General features: G+C 33.1%; 1 protein-coding gene across 2 annotated transcripts in view; it reads left to right on the top strand.

Moving 5' to 3' along the window:
• The window catches only part of RELN (reelin), a 458,093-nt gene that overhangs the window by 307,277 nt on the left and 135,669 nt on the right, over nucleotides 1-15,147 (top strand). For both annotated transcript variants that reach the window (XM_039849355.1, XM_039849356.1), the window contains 3 exons: nucleotides 4,917-5,150; nucleotides 5,829-5,990; nucleotides 10,470-10,706. In XM_039849355.1, coding sequence (XP_039705289.1) covers nucleotides 4,917-5,150; nucleotides 5,829-5,990; nucleotides 10,470-10,706 — 633 coding nt within the window. The remainder of the gene's footprint in view (nucleotides 1-4,916; nucleotides 5,151-5,828; nucleotides 5,991-10,469; nucleotides 10,707-15,147) is intronic.

The following is a 15,147-nucleotide window of genomic DNA, read 5'->3' as shown; positions in this document are numbered from 1 at the left end:
TGAGAGTTTTACTTCTTCCTTTCCAATTCATATACCTTTTATTTCTCTTTCTTGTCTTATTGCTGTGGCTAAGACTTCCAATACAATGTTGAAGAGGAGTAGTGAAAGCGAGTATCCTTGTCTTGTTCCTGAGCATCCTTGTCTTGTTCCAAGGAAAACACTTGTAGCCTTTCCCCATTGAGTATGAGGTTTGTCATATATGGTCTTTATTATGTCGAGGTATGTTCCCTCTATTCCCACTTTGCTGAGAGTTTTTATCATAAATGGATGCTGGATTTTGTCGAATGCTTTTTCTGCATCTTTTGATATGATCATATGATTTTTATCTTTCAATTTGTTAATGTGGTATATCACATTAATTGATTTGAGGATATTGTACCAACTTTGCATTCCAGGAATAAATCCAGCTTGATCGTGGCGTATAATATTTTTAATGTATTGCTGAATTTGGTTTGCCAATATTTTGTTTGTTGAGGATTTTTGCATCAATGTTCATAAAAGATATTAGCCTATAGATTTCTTTTTTGCAATGTCTTTGGTTTTGGAATCAAGATAATGGTAGCCTCATAAAAGTAGTTAGGGAGTCTTCCCTCTTCTTGAATTTTTTGGAATAGTTTGAGAAAAATAGGTGATAATTCTTTGAATGTTTGGTAAAATTTGCCTATGAAGCCATCTGGTCTAGGACTTTAGTTTTTTGGGAGGTTTTTGATTACTGATTCTATTTCATTGGTGGTAATTGGTCGGTTCAGATTTTCTGTTTCTTCTTGACTCAGTCTTGGGAGATTGTATGTTTCTAGGCATGTGTCTATTTCTTCCCAATTATCCAATTTGTTGGCATATAATTGCTCGTAGTATTTTCTTATGATCCATTGTATTTCTGTGGAGTCCATGGTTATTTCTCCTCTTTCATTTCCGATTTTATTTATTTGAGTCCTCTATCTTTTTTCCTTGATGAGTCTGGCTAAGAGTCTGTCAATTTTGTTTATCCTTTCAAGGAATCAGCTCTTGGTTTCATTTTTTGAGGTCTTTTTAAGACCAAAAGTAGAATACTCCAAATGGAATTTAAGTGTTATAGAATATTAATTGTGTTTTGTAAGTGGAAGTTGATTAATAAATTTTCTACTAAGCTAAATTGTGAACAAATTGAGCACACCTCATATAAATTTGTGAACAGATGAATTCCTCATAGCTTGATGACTGCCTTTCCTGTTTTTAGTTACATTCTTTAATATGCTATTTTTCCATAAATTTGTTCTAGTGTTTATGAGTCATATTTTCATTTCTAGCATGCTTTCTAAATGAATTATGAAAATCTGTATTGACCCATGCACTCAATGCTAAAGGAAACTGAGTGAGCTGAACTTAGCAGATTTGATAAGAAAATTTGTATTTATGCTTAGAGTAGTAAAATTTGTAGAGACATAAAGTAAAAATAGTGGTTATGAGGGATTGGAGAAAGGGAGAAATGTGGAGTTATTGCTGAATGGTTGTAGAGTTTCAGTTTGGGGTGATGAAAAAGTTTTGGAGATGGATAGTGGTGATGGTTATACCACAATGTGAATATACGTAATGCTTGGATTGTACAATTTAAAATAGTTAAGTATGTTATATATATTTTAACACGATAAAAAAATCAAAGCAAAAAAAGAAAATTCATCTTCAAATATAACTTTGTAATCTTGCTTACTTTTGAAAATCATTTGGGTCTTTAAAATAACAATAATAATGTTGAATATTAGTGTGAAATTATACATAAATATTATAATATCTAGTCACTGCTAGAGCACTGTTATGTTTATACCAAGAATGGATATTCATATTTATAATGTCATTCACATATTAATATTTAATTATAAATTCTCCTGGAAATTTCTGAAACTTCCATCTTTGTTATACAGACAAGTTTTCAACAAAAGATCATCTAATCTCTTCTTTCTGGTCTTCCAAATAAAGAATAATTAATTAATTAGTCAATTACTTCATTAATGGAGAACTCATAAAAGACCTTTGAACCTATCATTTGGGAATCATACGTATGAGGCAAGACACTTGCCAGTACCGAGATTAGAATGTCAGGTTAAGTTTTTAACTATATTTCGATGAATTTAGTTAATAAAAAATATCACTCTGCACAATGGAAATGTTTTTTAAAGTATGTAAGAATTTTAAAATTTTTATTTATATTTCAAAACTTAATATACATCTCTGTACTTGTAATAAAACCACCAACACTCGCCCAGAATCACTGACTTATATCTATGAAACATTGGCTGGTATTGTCTTCAAAATGTTACCTCCATCCATTTCCCATAACCAGGCCATCCTCTTGTTTAATGAATTTCAAATAAAATTAACACAGGCTGGACATTTTTGTAATTCCTGAAGTTGTCCTTAAAAGTTTTGAAAACAAATTATCTAAAATGACAGTTCCTTTCATTAATGAAAATAGAAAATGTTATTTCTAAAAGACCTATCTATAATTACAATAGTGATACTACATACTTCATTTACTGTGTACAATATCCCTGTTGGCGTTCAGTAGTTTTATTAAGGCAACCATCTGTGTCACCCATGATGGGTGCAAACAGAAATTTGAATGGCAGTTTTATGTCTTTGGGAATCATTCTCTTTGACACTATATATTTGCCTGAATAATCATAGTCTTTTCCTCCTTCTGAGGTTTTACAAGATATTTTCACCAGTTTGAACTTTAGTTTTTTCCCTCTTCTGACAGTGTTTTATGTAATATTCATTGGTTTTGTTCATTTGCAGCTGAGCTAAATGTTTGGCCATTTTATCCTTTTCCAGCAAAATTGCACAGAAAAGAAATTCATATTCAATATCATCTATTTATTTTAAACAGATCCTTGAATTTGAGGCCTCTGCAGCTTTGTATTTTTCTCCCCAATTTGCTTCCCTCATCACTACCATTATTTGCTACCAAGATCCCACCTCTCCTGTTCCCTAATACTTTCTTGCCTATGTATAATCCCCAGGCCTGGGTTTCTAAATTGAGAACTCACTATCCTGATAAGCCCACCCTTGTCAGAGATGCTAATGAGAAGAACAGAGAACATTAGAAACCTTACTACACAAGTGTCAGCCATGTATCTTAAGGATGGGGCCATTTTTCCTGAACATATAGTGACATAATGTGACATTTAAGAGTGGATAGATGAACAGTAGGGGACGTATTTAGAGTCTGGAGAACTACAGGTCACTCCTGAAATCACCTGTGTGTCCTACCCTACTGTTCTACTGCAAAACAAAGGCTACAAAGATTTTTTTTTTTACAATACGAGTGGAATCCTTATCAGCATTCTATCCCAATTGTGTAACTTTTGATTAAAAGTACACTTTTAAAACCACTAAATGGGAACTGACTACAATGGGAGTCATCTCTAAATGATCACCAGTTTCTTCCAATCACTGGTCCTAAGAAAATACATTCAAGATACACAGAAATGCATTTGCCCTGAAATGCACTCTGGCAATAGTTAGTCTTGTTGAGGAACTAATTTCAATTTGTGGCCTAATCAGTTTCCCAATGTTAAATGTGTCCTTTGTAGGTGATTTTTTATTTCCTTTAGAAACTAGCTATACAGAATCTAAGTCAATGAGAAAATATGTGAAAGAAACAAACTGTGTGAGGCTCCATAAAATATTGTTTTTCTTTCCCAGTTCCATCTCTAATGCCAAGACAAATCTCAAATTTCACTCAACAGTAGTTCTTGGCATCTCAGGGTTCAACTTTTTTAATAATATGATGATTACTATAAACCTTCTCCCCCCTAATATCCAATACACATAAAAGTTGGTCAGGACATTCATACATTTCATGGGCCCTCTCTGAGACCAACATAGAGCCTAATTTTAGCACTAGTGCTAAAGAAGTAGCCTTCTGAATTATGTCATAATATCATTTCATTGGTACACGTGCTTTATAATAGGCTTGTTTCAGACTCTAGGCAGTTTTTAATGATTAGATGAGAACCTCCACCCCATACCAAAAGACACCAATTTAATTTTATAGTGGGTAACATAGTAAATATAGTGAGAAAGAAATAATGCAATAAAAATAAAGAATTTGAAGGTAATTCCTGATGCGTGAACTCCTTAAAATATAAGAACTTTCTGGTATTTAATTATTGAGCAATCTGTGATGAGTTATTTATTGTAGAAGACTCAGGGAGCTCCATATATATTCTGGTCAGCTAAGATAAATACAGTATATTTTTCAATAGCAGCAGGCAGGTGTTGTTGCTGTGTGTATGTGTGTTTTTTTTCTTGAAACACTACTAAGTTGAGATTCCACTGAGAGGCAACACGGTTCTGCTAAGGACATCTATCTCAGTCATGGTTGTACACTTTTCCTTTAATATGCCAATCTAAATTTGAAATAAAGATAGATTTATTTTCCAATCTTTTCCAAATATTTCAAATAATTCCAATCACAAACAACATGTATTTCTACTTTTGTTCTGAGAGGAAATTTTTTCTAGATATCTTATAGAAGTCTTATTTATATTGTTTCTTTTACAAATCTAATGAACACAATTATGAATAAAAGTATATGCATATATCTTTTATAAAGATTTTAAATTGGAAATGTGCATGAACATAGATCCATTTGCAGATAAATAGCTGGTATAGGTTGAAGGTGAGTGGTGAATTATTGTTTTAATCATAAGCTTTTTATAGCAAAGATGTGCAGGCTACATTCTTCTGGAATATTTACAGTCAGTCTGCCCTTATCAAATCTTCAGATTCAGTATTCGCCAAGACTAATGAGCCTTACTTACCATTCAGTCAAATCCTAGCCTCTGGACTTTTCTTCTCCCCAAAGTAGATTCAGGAAACTGAAAGGACCAACAGTTTTAAGATTTAATTTCATGTGTGACCTTTATCTCTTTCAGATGTGACCCTGGATTTTCCGGCCCAGCTTGTGAGATGGCATCCCAGACATTCCCAATGTTTATTTCTGAAAGCTTTGGCAGTTCCAGGCTCTCCTCTTACCATAACTTTTACTCTATCCGTGGTGCTGAAGTCAGTTTTGGCTGTGGTGTCTTGGCCAGTGGAAAGGCCCTGGTTTTCAACAAAGATGGGAGACGTCAGCTAATTACATCTTTCCTTGACAGCTCACAATCCAGGTGAGTTACGACAGGGTAGAATGCACACTGGCACCAGATAATAATGATTGAAGGTAGATTTATTAATTTTCCATTTTTATTCTTTTTCCTTTTTTGCTGATATATACATATACTCCAATTTTTAACCACGACGAGAAGTACCTTACAATTTATATGGGGTTAATTTGCCCTAGTTTTTAACAAATTAAAAAGCTCACTGATGACTTTAAGATACTAATGACTGACTAGATTTTTAAAAATATGAAATGTTAGCATGAAAACTGTGTTCTCAAGCCAAAGGCTGGTTAATTATTTATGTTGTTTTATTTATTTGACAGCTTGAGAGGCTGATTAGATTTACCCTACATCTTCCCTTCCCCCAGTGCCTAATAAATAATGCAATAAAGGAATGATTGACATTTTAAGTATATGTACATAAGTCATAGTATACAAATATGTATAAACATACAGTTACATTTATATGTATATATCTGTATATAAAACAGGTGCACTGACCTCATCTTCTATACATATTCATACATCTCACAGTGAAATTACTTACTTTATTAAAGAGTGATGAGTGGAAGCCTACAACTTTTGGGTAGTTCATTTAAATTTGTTTGAAATTCTTTAAAGGCAAAATGAACATTGTGATTAAAACGTTTATGCACACACTAATTATAGGCAATTCATGTCTAGGTTTCTCCAGTTCACATTGAGGCTGGGGAGCAAGTCTGTTCTGAGCACATGCAGAGCCCCTGACCAGCCTGGTGAAGGAGTTTTATTGCATTATTCTTATGATAATGGGATAACTTGGAAACTCTTGGAGCACTATTCATATCTCAACTATCATGAGCCCAGGTATGTTGGAAATCATTTGAAAAATGGTTAGAGTGATATCTCCTTTCTTGGGAAATTATTATTTGAATGGTATAAGATTTCAGATAATTTTTTATTGGAAGATCACCAGTGAGGACAAAGATTGATGTGCAATGAAAAACTAGCAGGCCGCATTGTTCTAATCCATTTGTCCTAACTGACTTCTGATAATTTGAAGAAATTTATTCTCATATTTTGAAATGTGCATTTCAGAGAAATATTTTGATGCCTGAGAAAGAAGGAAAGATTTAATACTCTTTTCTTTATTTAACTATAGTGCAAACTATTAGATGATTTTAATATACTACTAAATTATAAATGCTATTGACAAATATTTGTTAGCAATGTATTATAATATGTTATAATAAATTATATGAGGTAATAGCTCATAAAATCTCATAACCAATATGTTTTTAAAGTTTTCGTGGAATGTAATTAAGTAACGAGTATAAAGAAATTTCTCTAGCATGTACAGAGTCACTGGCAAAGTTGGAGTGTGAGGATACATTTAAAGTCCTTTCTTCAGGTCTCTTCTATTTTTCTTTAGCTTATATTTTTCAGAATATATAAGCAGTTGTGAGATTTAAGCTTCACTTGAAGTAAGACTATCCTTCAATGTCAGCAGAGTAGTAATCACAATTAGTAATACAATTTGAGAAGTGTCCAAAGGATCCCCATGCCTTCTGGAACACTTATTGATCTGCTCACTGAAATTCCTTTAAAATACAGGAAAAGAGGAAGATGGGGGAGTTAAATGCCATTGGAAGAGATAACACTGTGGCTTACATTCACAGTCGGATATAAAGAACTAATATTACTTGCCTTCCTAGAAGTACATGTTGATCATGGGGAGGTGCAAAAAAAGAGTGAGGGCTTTGGGCACTGAGGTTTGCATTGGCACTATGGGAGAAAAACAGGGGCAGTGATGATAGACTTTACATACTTGAACATTTTTCCTAGGGCTGACCCTATATTTAAGTATTTACAAATTGATAACTTTTATTTTCATAGAAAATAATATAGCATACAACAGAGATCGTCATCAACAACTTATGAGTTATAAACATTATACTTTATAAAATTTTAAGAACACATCAAATGTATTGAGTATTTTCCCTTAAAGGCAAATGTAAGGCTAAACTCAACTTTCTCACTCAATATAGACATATGACACTTAAAGAAGTGTTTCATAGACTCTCTATAATGAACATTAAAAGAAAATTACACAAAAATCAAGGATAGATGGTCACAGAGATGGGGAGCACAGCATAGGGAATGCGTCAGCAGTAAAGTAATAGCTAGGTGTAGAGTCAAAGGAAAGAAAACCCAATCAAGGGATCGTTTTATAAACTATATAAATGTCTAACTAATGTACTATATACTTGGAACTAATAATAAAATTTTTTTTAAAAAACCAAGGAGAAAATAATAATGATGAAACATAAAGAAAATGTCATTATCCTAAGTTAACTGCCTAAAACACAATTTTTTCTGCCAAAGATGGACAGCTCCAAAATTCAGTAATCAATCTATATCATGAAATTTAATTAATCTTTGTTGATATGAAAAATAATTACACATTTAATGTGCTATTGCAAAGGTGTGTTTAATCTTGCCTGCCATTTGACAGCAACATTTTTCTTCTAAGCAAGAACAAGGTGGCTTTTCAGTGTTAGATATGTGCATAGCTTGAAAGATTAAGATCAGAGTGGAGATTTTTTTTTCTTTAAAGAAGTGGGAAGAACACTTTCATTTCATATATATGTGCCTCTGTCTGTGAGATTCTTCCTCCCTCCCCCCTTACAAATATTAATAAAGGGTGACATGGCAGAAATAGAACTTGATATATTCTAGATACTAAATTATATTTTACATGATAAATAATACAAACCATGTAAATTCTTCATAGGAGAGTTTAATATATCTTCATGCCTTTAGCCATTTGCTGCTGTTTTCTTTAGTATGGCTGCCTGTAATTGCTATGAATTCCATATTGTTCCTTTCTGTCACAGTTGTTCAAAAATGAAGTGTGATCCATAAATTAGATATGCTAATTGGCTAACCACTATTACTCCTAGCCAATTTCTAATAATTTCCTTGCCTATAATTCACTCAGTAAATAGGAGAACTCTATCTCTTGTTATTTATAAAATTTGAAGTTTGTAAATAAATCTAAGTTAATCTTTTAATTCAAACTGACTAGAATGTCTTGTGAAATAATTGGTATTTTTATTAATGTAAAGCTTTATGTCATTGATGAAATTAAAATTATTCTAGATTTTTCTTAACTATAGGGCTTTTTTTTATTATAAAATTATTATGAAGCCTAATCTCTTTTATTTTTGTTTTGATTATTATATTTAATTATAAGAAATACATGAGCTTAATACCTACCTAAAAAAGGAAGATTGATACAGAAAATTGACCGAAGTCTCTAGGTTCCCATCTAAGAATATTCTGATCAAATGGTTCCATAGCTATTCTGACCAGCCACTGTAATATGCATGGAGTGGTGAAAGCAGATCTGCCACCCACCCCAAGATCTGAAGTAAAGGTCAAGAGCACAGGCTCTAGAGCTATGCTGCCTAGGTCCAGTTTCTGGCATTGTCACTTAAAAACTGCTGAATGTTGAAGAGAATATTTTCTTTCTTTGTACCTCTGTATTCAAATCTCTATCAGGATATACCAATACGTACTTCATTCATGTAGCAAGAATTTGTTGAGTCCTTGTTGTGTGCCAGGTACTGTGCTAGATGCTAAGACACAATAGTGAAAAACCAAGAAAAGTTTCTGACTTTGCCGTAAGGATCTTATCTCAGTTTCACAGGTGAAGATGCTGAGGCACATAGAAGTTAAGCACCTTTCCTGTGGTTGCAAAGTTATTAACCATTAGGTGTCTGAGTGGGGACTTTACCCAAGAGTATTACACATCCACAGTCTTAACATCTCTGCCAGGGGAAATATTGGTCATTTCAATTACTGTTATCACACACACACACGTACACACTTTATTTTCTCTTAAAGTTGCCAAGGAAGTCTACTTTTCAGTTGTTTTTTTTTAAATTATGTTAATTTTCATCAGAGAAAATAGTAACTGCTTTTAAAATTATTAATGTAAAAGAAAATTATAATTTTCTAATAATGATAATCAAATTATTAAATTAATGCACGATGTTTCATTATTGAAGCAGTTTAAATATAGTTTAATTTTTATATTTCTATATTAATATAAATAGTTATTTAATATTTAGTAAAAAATATTTAGAAAAATTAAGGTGAAAATTACTAAAATACTTAACTAAATTTTACTTTTTTAAAAATAAATTCACGTTGGTAAAAGAAAAAGTCAGCAGATTGTAGAAAGGATTTAAAAACCATAAACATATTATAGCCATGGATTTTTTTGCTTAAGAAGTGCTTATTAATTTACATTCCTGTATTTGAATATTAATTTTTATTACTTAAAAAGTTTGTTTTCTCACATTGCAAAAAGTTCTAACAGTTTTTTACTAGTAGTTTGTGTAATCAGTGATGATAGTCATGTACATATTTCCATGTACAAATTATTTCCATGTACAAATTATTTAAAGAGAAAATAGATACTATTTTTAATAACTTTCAGTGTGTAAAAAAATTACATTTTCAATATGTTATTTAACATGCCTTTACATAATAACTAAAGTTAACATAATACAAGTTTGAAAATCAAATTTCTTAGTAAATCAGCCTTAGACATTGAAATCGTTAAATAATTCATTTCTAAGTTATCCAACTAGTCATCTGTCTTAAGGAATTTTTCTTCGCTCACTTGAAAAAAGATAGTACTTTCAGTGTGCGTTTACTGCAAATACCTCTCCTGGTGTTTAATTGCACATTGATGGAGACAAATGTTCTCTTTGCCATTTGCTTCACATCTCACCTTGTGTATGGGAGTGAGCAGCATAGTACTGTGATTTATGGAGCTTTCAAGCAGATGTCATTGCAGTGACAATTAATGTATGGTTCCTGCTGCTGTGTACAATAATTGCTCCTGGAAATTAGATATTATTCTTAATTTTCTTCCCCATTTATCAGATAAGGGTTTGTTGTCATAGCCACCATGACACAGCAAGTAACCTTGCACACTATGCTAAACTTATGGGAATAAAGAAGTGCCACGGTTACAACCAGCCCCAAATTCTAATATGTGTAACAAGCTGCTGAAGATCCTGCCACTTTGAGAACCGTGTTTAACTGAGTTAGCTTTTCTGAGTGCAGATGAGTGAAAGCAAAGTCACATATTTGTGTGTATTTAGAAGACTTTGTTGGAGTCAGACAGGAAATTGGAAATCTCAGAAGAATGTCATAGTGGGAGAATTATTTTTTTAAATACTATACCGCAGGGAGAAAAAAGGTCCTAAAAGTGTTTGTATTTAAAATGTCAAAGTAATCTAAGTTTTTACATTTTTTTTTTTCCTTTAGAATAATCTCTGTTGAATTACCAGATGATGCAAGACAGTTTGGAATTCAGTTCAGATGGTGGCAGCCATATCATTCTTCCCAGGGAGAAGATGTATGGGCTATTGATGAGATTATCATGACATCTGTCCTTTTCAACAGCATTAGTCTTGACTTTACCAATCTTGTGGAGGTCACTCAGTCTCTGGGATTCTACCTTGGAAATGTTCAGCCATACTGTGGCCATGACTGGACCCTTTGGTAAGGATTTCATCTTTGTTCTTGTTTTATTATAATTTGCATTAAAGATTGGAATATGAAGGTTAGGGAATATAAGTCCCTCTAGCACTTAGTCATTTGTTGATAAATATTTACTGAACATGAACCATTTGAAAAGTCATTATTATGTCTCTAAGTAAGCTATCTTGGGAAGGAGGACTAAAAACAAAATACTAATAGATTTGAATAAATATAAAATTGCACCACATTTATTAATCTCAAATTTCCATTTTCCACCATTACATGTAAAAACTCTCCTCAAAGTGTATTAATAACTAAAGTAACTAGCATATTCTTCCTTCATGGGGCCCTCCACAATCATAGTGAAATATGAACTTACTCTAATTGTTATTTTAATAAAATTTTTTATGCTTAGTTCCATTTTCGTGCTGTCTTACATAAAGTCCAAGAAGTTTTTCCATCCCTAATTTGTCAACCAAGATTCCCTTTTTAATCCATTTTATCAGCAGTATCGGATCAGTGATTCATCTGGTTAATGTTAGTATGGTTTCGAGATTGTGGATATCCTAGTAAAGATACATTTCATTCTTAGATATTTTCCCCTCTGCAGTCATATGCAAATTTAATTATGCATTAATTAAGCTAAATTATATATTAAGCAGTAAACGAGTAATTTAAGACTATGATTAGTACTTCAAGAACATCAATAGGATCAGACGATAGTGATTAACTAGTCAGGATGAGGCTACTTTAAATAGGGAGGAGGAGGCCATGTTCAGATACTTTAGATAGTGAATATGATACATCACTGATTGGAAAGTAGAACAAGGAAATTCCAGACATGCAAAAGTCTGAAGGAAGTACATTCCAACTACAGGAAACTTTGTGGTACAAAGACTCACAAAACAAGAATGGCCATGGCATGTTAAAGGACAAGGAAGGAGGCCAGTGGTGCTGGAACCCACCGAGGTAGCAAGGAAGCGAATATCAGGAATGGAAGCCAAGAGATATACAGAGGCCAGATCATGTAGTTGCCTTCATGTAGTAGAGGCCTTCTAGACCCAGAAATCCTGTATTAAAACTCAGGTCTGCATAATTCCAAACCCATAGTTTTCACCACTATGCATACTGCCCCTCTCTGGGTTCCTTTAGGACTTTAAACATGATCAAGAAATAATTTTCTAAGAGACTTTTATTTTCTGTTGAGTCATAGTCAAACCAATTTAATTTCTCCAGGTGAATCTCGCTGAAAGCTATTCACCACAATTGTCTCCAGAGAACATATCATAAATGACCCCTCAGTGACCTTATCATAATTAGAAGTAAATTTGATATACCATTGCACAGAACATTACTTTTGATGGGAATTGTGCATGGACAGTCACATCTCACACACAGCAGTCTAAAAGTCCAGCATCGAAATGACAGCTATTGGAATGGAAGTGCAGCTGATCACGTTTGCTGCAAGCACTGTCAAACTAGATACAACAAAGTATGAAAGGTTATTGTGTTTTTTTTTTAGTTGATAGCCTCAAATGCTTGTTTTTATGGATATTATTTCTTAGTTCTGGAGCCTTTAATGAAAATAAAGAGGTGGAGGAAATAAGATTTAAGGTATAAAAAAAACTGAGATCTTTTTTGATAATTTTATGATTCTGAAATTTTAAATTGACCTGAATTAACAGTAATTAAATTGGTAATATATTGTAAACTATATTCCCCAAGAATGTATAGTAGTTTTTCTTCTAGCACTTTTAATACAACAAAGAGTCATATCACGGATCCAAGTCCTATATTATGTTTATTTTCAAAAATAGTTAACATCTGTTCAAATAAACTCCAAAGTTGCTGAGCATTTTTATTTAACACTTGGGTCGAATGCATGATAATTTCTGTGCTTTGATCAAAACCCTAAGAACAATATCCTTTCACACAAATCTGATGAATATTCTTAACTCACCACTGCTTTAATTGGTGGAGATACATTTATGTTGCAAAAGTACAATCACAATAATTATAGAAAACCATAAGAAAATTTAAATGACTGTACAACCCCCATGGGTACCTTGAGCAGCACCATAGGAGTTTTATTAACAACCACATGTGAGCAATCAGATTTGACTTTCTGTTCTTTTCTGAAATGAAAAGGAATTGTCTTTGTTATGAAACAACAGAAAGTATACTCTGGCAGCGATAATGAGACTAGAGAAACACATTAACCATTTTAATAAGGACATGAAAAATGCTTGCTGCTTATTAAAATGAAACAACATGGAAGATCTCAAACTGTTCCCATTTTCTTAGCCAGTGACTCAGAATAAAGCCCTTCTAAGGGCACTGTTTTCTCTCTGCTGCTGTTGAAGAATATATTGTCCAAGTTCAACGTGAACTCACTTTAGGAATGTTTTTCATAAATACTTGCTACAATATGAAATTCAAATGATGGTATTGACCAACTATTTATCATAACCTCTTAGGTTGGAAATAAGTTATTTTTTAATGCAAAACCTTTGGAGCAACTATCTTATTAGGTAAAAATTCTTTGAACATGTTCAAATATATGGACTGTGCCCTTCCGTGCTATTGTTTCTCCCAAGAGAAATTTTGAAATGTATACATATCTCTACAAATGGCCAGTGTTAAATTAATTATTGTTGGCTTTTCTCAGCTGTGAGTTTGTATGGTTCTCATTTTCTAACTCATGAACTTTTTATGAGCATGGATTGTGGTTACTGAGAGTATTCTCCATGGAAAACTTGAACAATTGCTTTTTCATTAGAAGAACTACAGTCAATATGCTATAAATCACTTTAGAGTGTGTCATCTTAGAGCACATTTTTCTGTGGAGAAATGAATTGCTTTTAATTATTTGTAGTGCTTTCCTTTCTTCTATATATAATATGTCAAATCAAATCTCTGCTTTGTGTTCTAAAAATAGTCTTTAAAATATCTTAAGTATATTTTAAGATCATTAAGGAAATCATTTTAATTGAGATTTATTAAAAATTATCTGACTAATACTATTAGTGATAATACCAAGGGACATTTACATTCCTCTGTCCCATCTAATAGACTAGCTAGGTACAGATGTGGGAAGGATATTGCTGTCATATTATGTAGGGTTTTGGTTTCAAAATTTGTACAACTATGAAGGGATGGTTGTTATAGCATATTAGTATTTGCAATTGGTTTTAGTAGGATAGATAAAGAGTTTTCAAGACAAGCAAAAGCGAAAGGAGTTAGGCATCACTAGATGTACTTTACAAGAAATGTTAATGGAAGTTCTTCAAGTTGAAAAAAACACTAATTGGTAAAAAGAAAACATGAAAGTATATATTTCACTGGTAAACGTAAATTTTAGTTAAATTCAGAATACTATAATGTAATAGTGTTGGTTAAATCACTAGTAAGTGCAGTAAGGTTAAAAAAAGTAGTAGAACAATTATAACTAAGATAATTTTCTTAATAGATACACATCAAAACATAAAATGTGGTAGGGGGAGGAAAAATGTAGAGTTTTAGTATGCATTTGAAATTAAGTTGTTATCAGTTTAAAATAGACTGTTGTAACTATGAGATGTTATATATAAGCCTCCTGGTAAGCAGAAAGCAAGAATCTATAGTAGATACAAAAATGATAAAGAGAAAGTAATCTAAGCATACCACTACAGAAAATGATCAAATCACAAAGGAAAAGAACAAGAGAAGAAGAAAGGAACAAAAAAATTACAAAAACAGTCAGAAAACTATTTACAAAATGGCGATAGTAAGATCATACCTGTCACAAATTATTTTAAATTTATGTAGACTGACTTCTAGTCCAGATGGCATAGTAGATAGACTATATGCTCATCTCCTCCCATGACCACATCAAAATTACAACTAAACTACAGAACAACCATCATTGAAAGTTGCCTAAGTTATAGCTCAACTAAAGTCTTACAACTGGGGACATACATAAGAGGCCACCTTGAGATTGATAGAAGGGGTGGAGATGTGGAATGGAATGGTCTCACAAAAGAAAGTAACCGTTGTGATTCAGAAGGAATATCTTGGCTGCAGAGGTCTCCTCAGAGGAGCGAGGGGTCCTAGCTCCACACCGTGCTCCATAGGCCAGGGTTCCAGTGCCAGGAAGAGAAGTCTGTACTTCTGGCTGTGAAAACCAGCAGAGATTGTGGCTGAGCGAGACAGCCTCTTAAAAGGCCCACAAGTAGACTCACTCACTCTGAGCTCCAGAGCTGAGGCAACAGCTTGAAAATCTCCAGGGACATATAGGGAAGAACAGAATAGTCTGACTTCAGGGCAAGGGCTGGACAGCTTTCTCCCAGACAGAAGTACCGACAGAATCCATTGTTCTGTCATTGAGCCCTCCACTCTCCCAGTGTGCAGACACAGGCAGTGCCATATGTGAGTTCCATCAACCTGACTAACACTGGTCACCTTGCTCTGGTGCTTCCCTGAG

The sequence above is a fragment of the Pteropus medius genome, unplaced genomic scaffold (assembly GCF_902729225.1).
Source record: "Pteropus medius unplaced genomic scaffold, Ma_sr-lr_union100, whole genome shotgun sequence".
Classification (NCBI taxonomy): Eukaryota; Metazoa; Chordata; class Mammalia; order Chiroptera; family Pteropodidae; genus Pteropus; species Pteropus medius.
This window is presented reverse-complemented; position numbering and strand designations above follow the sequence as displayed.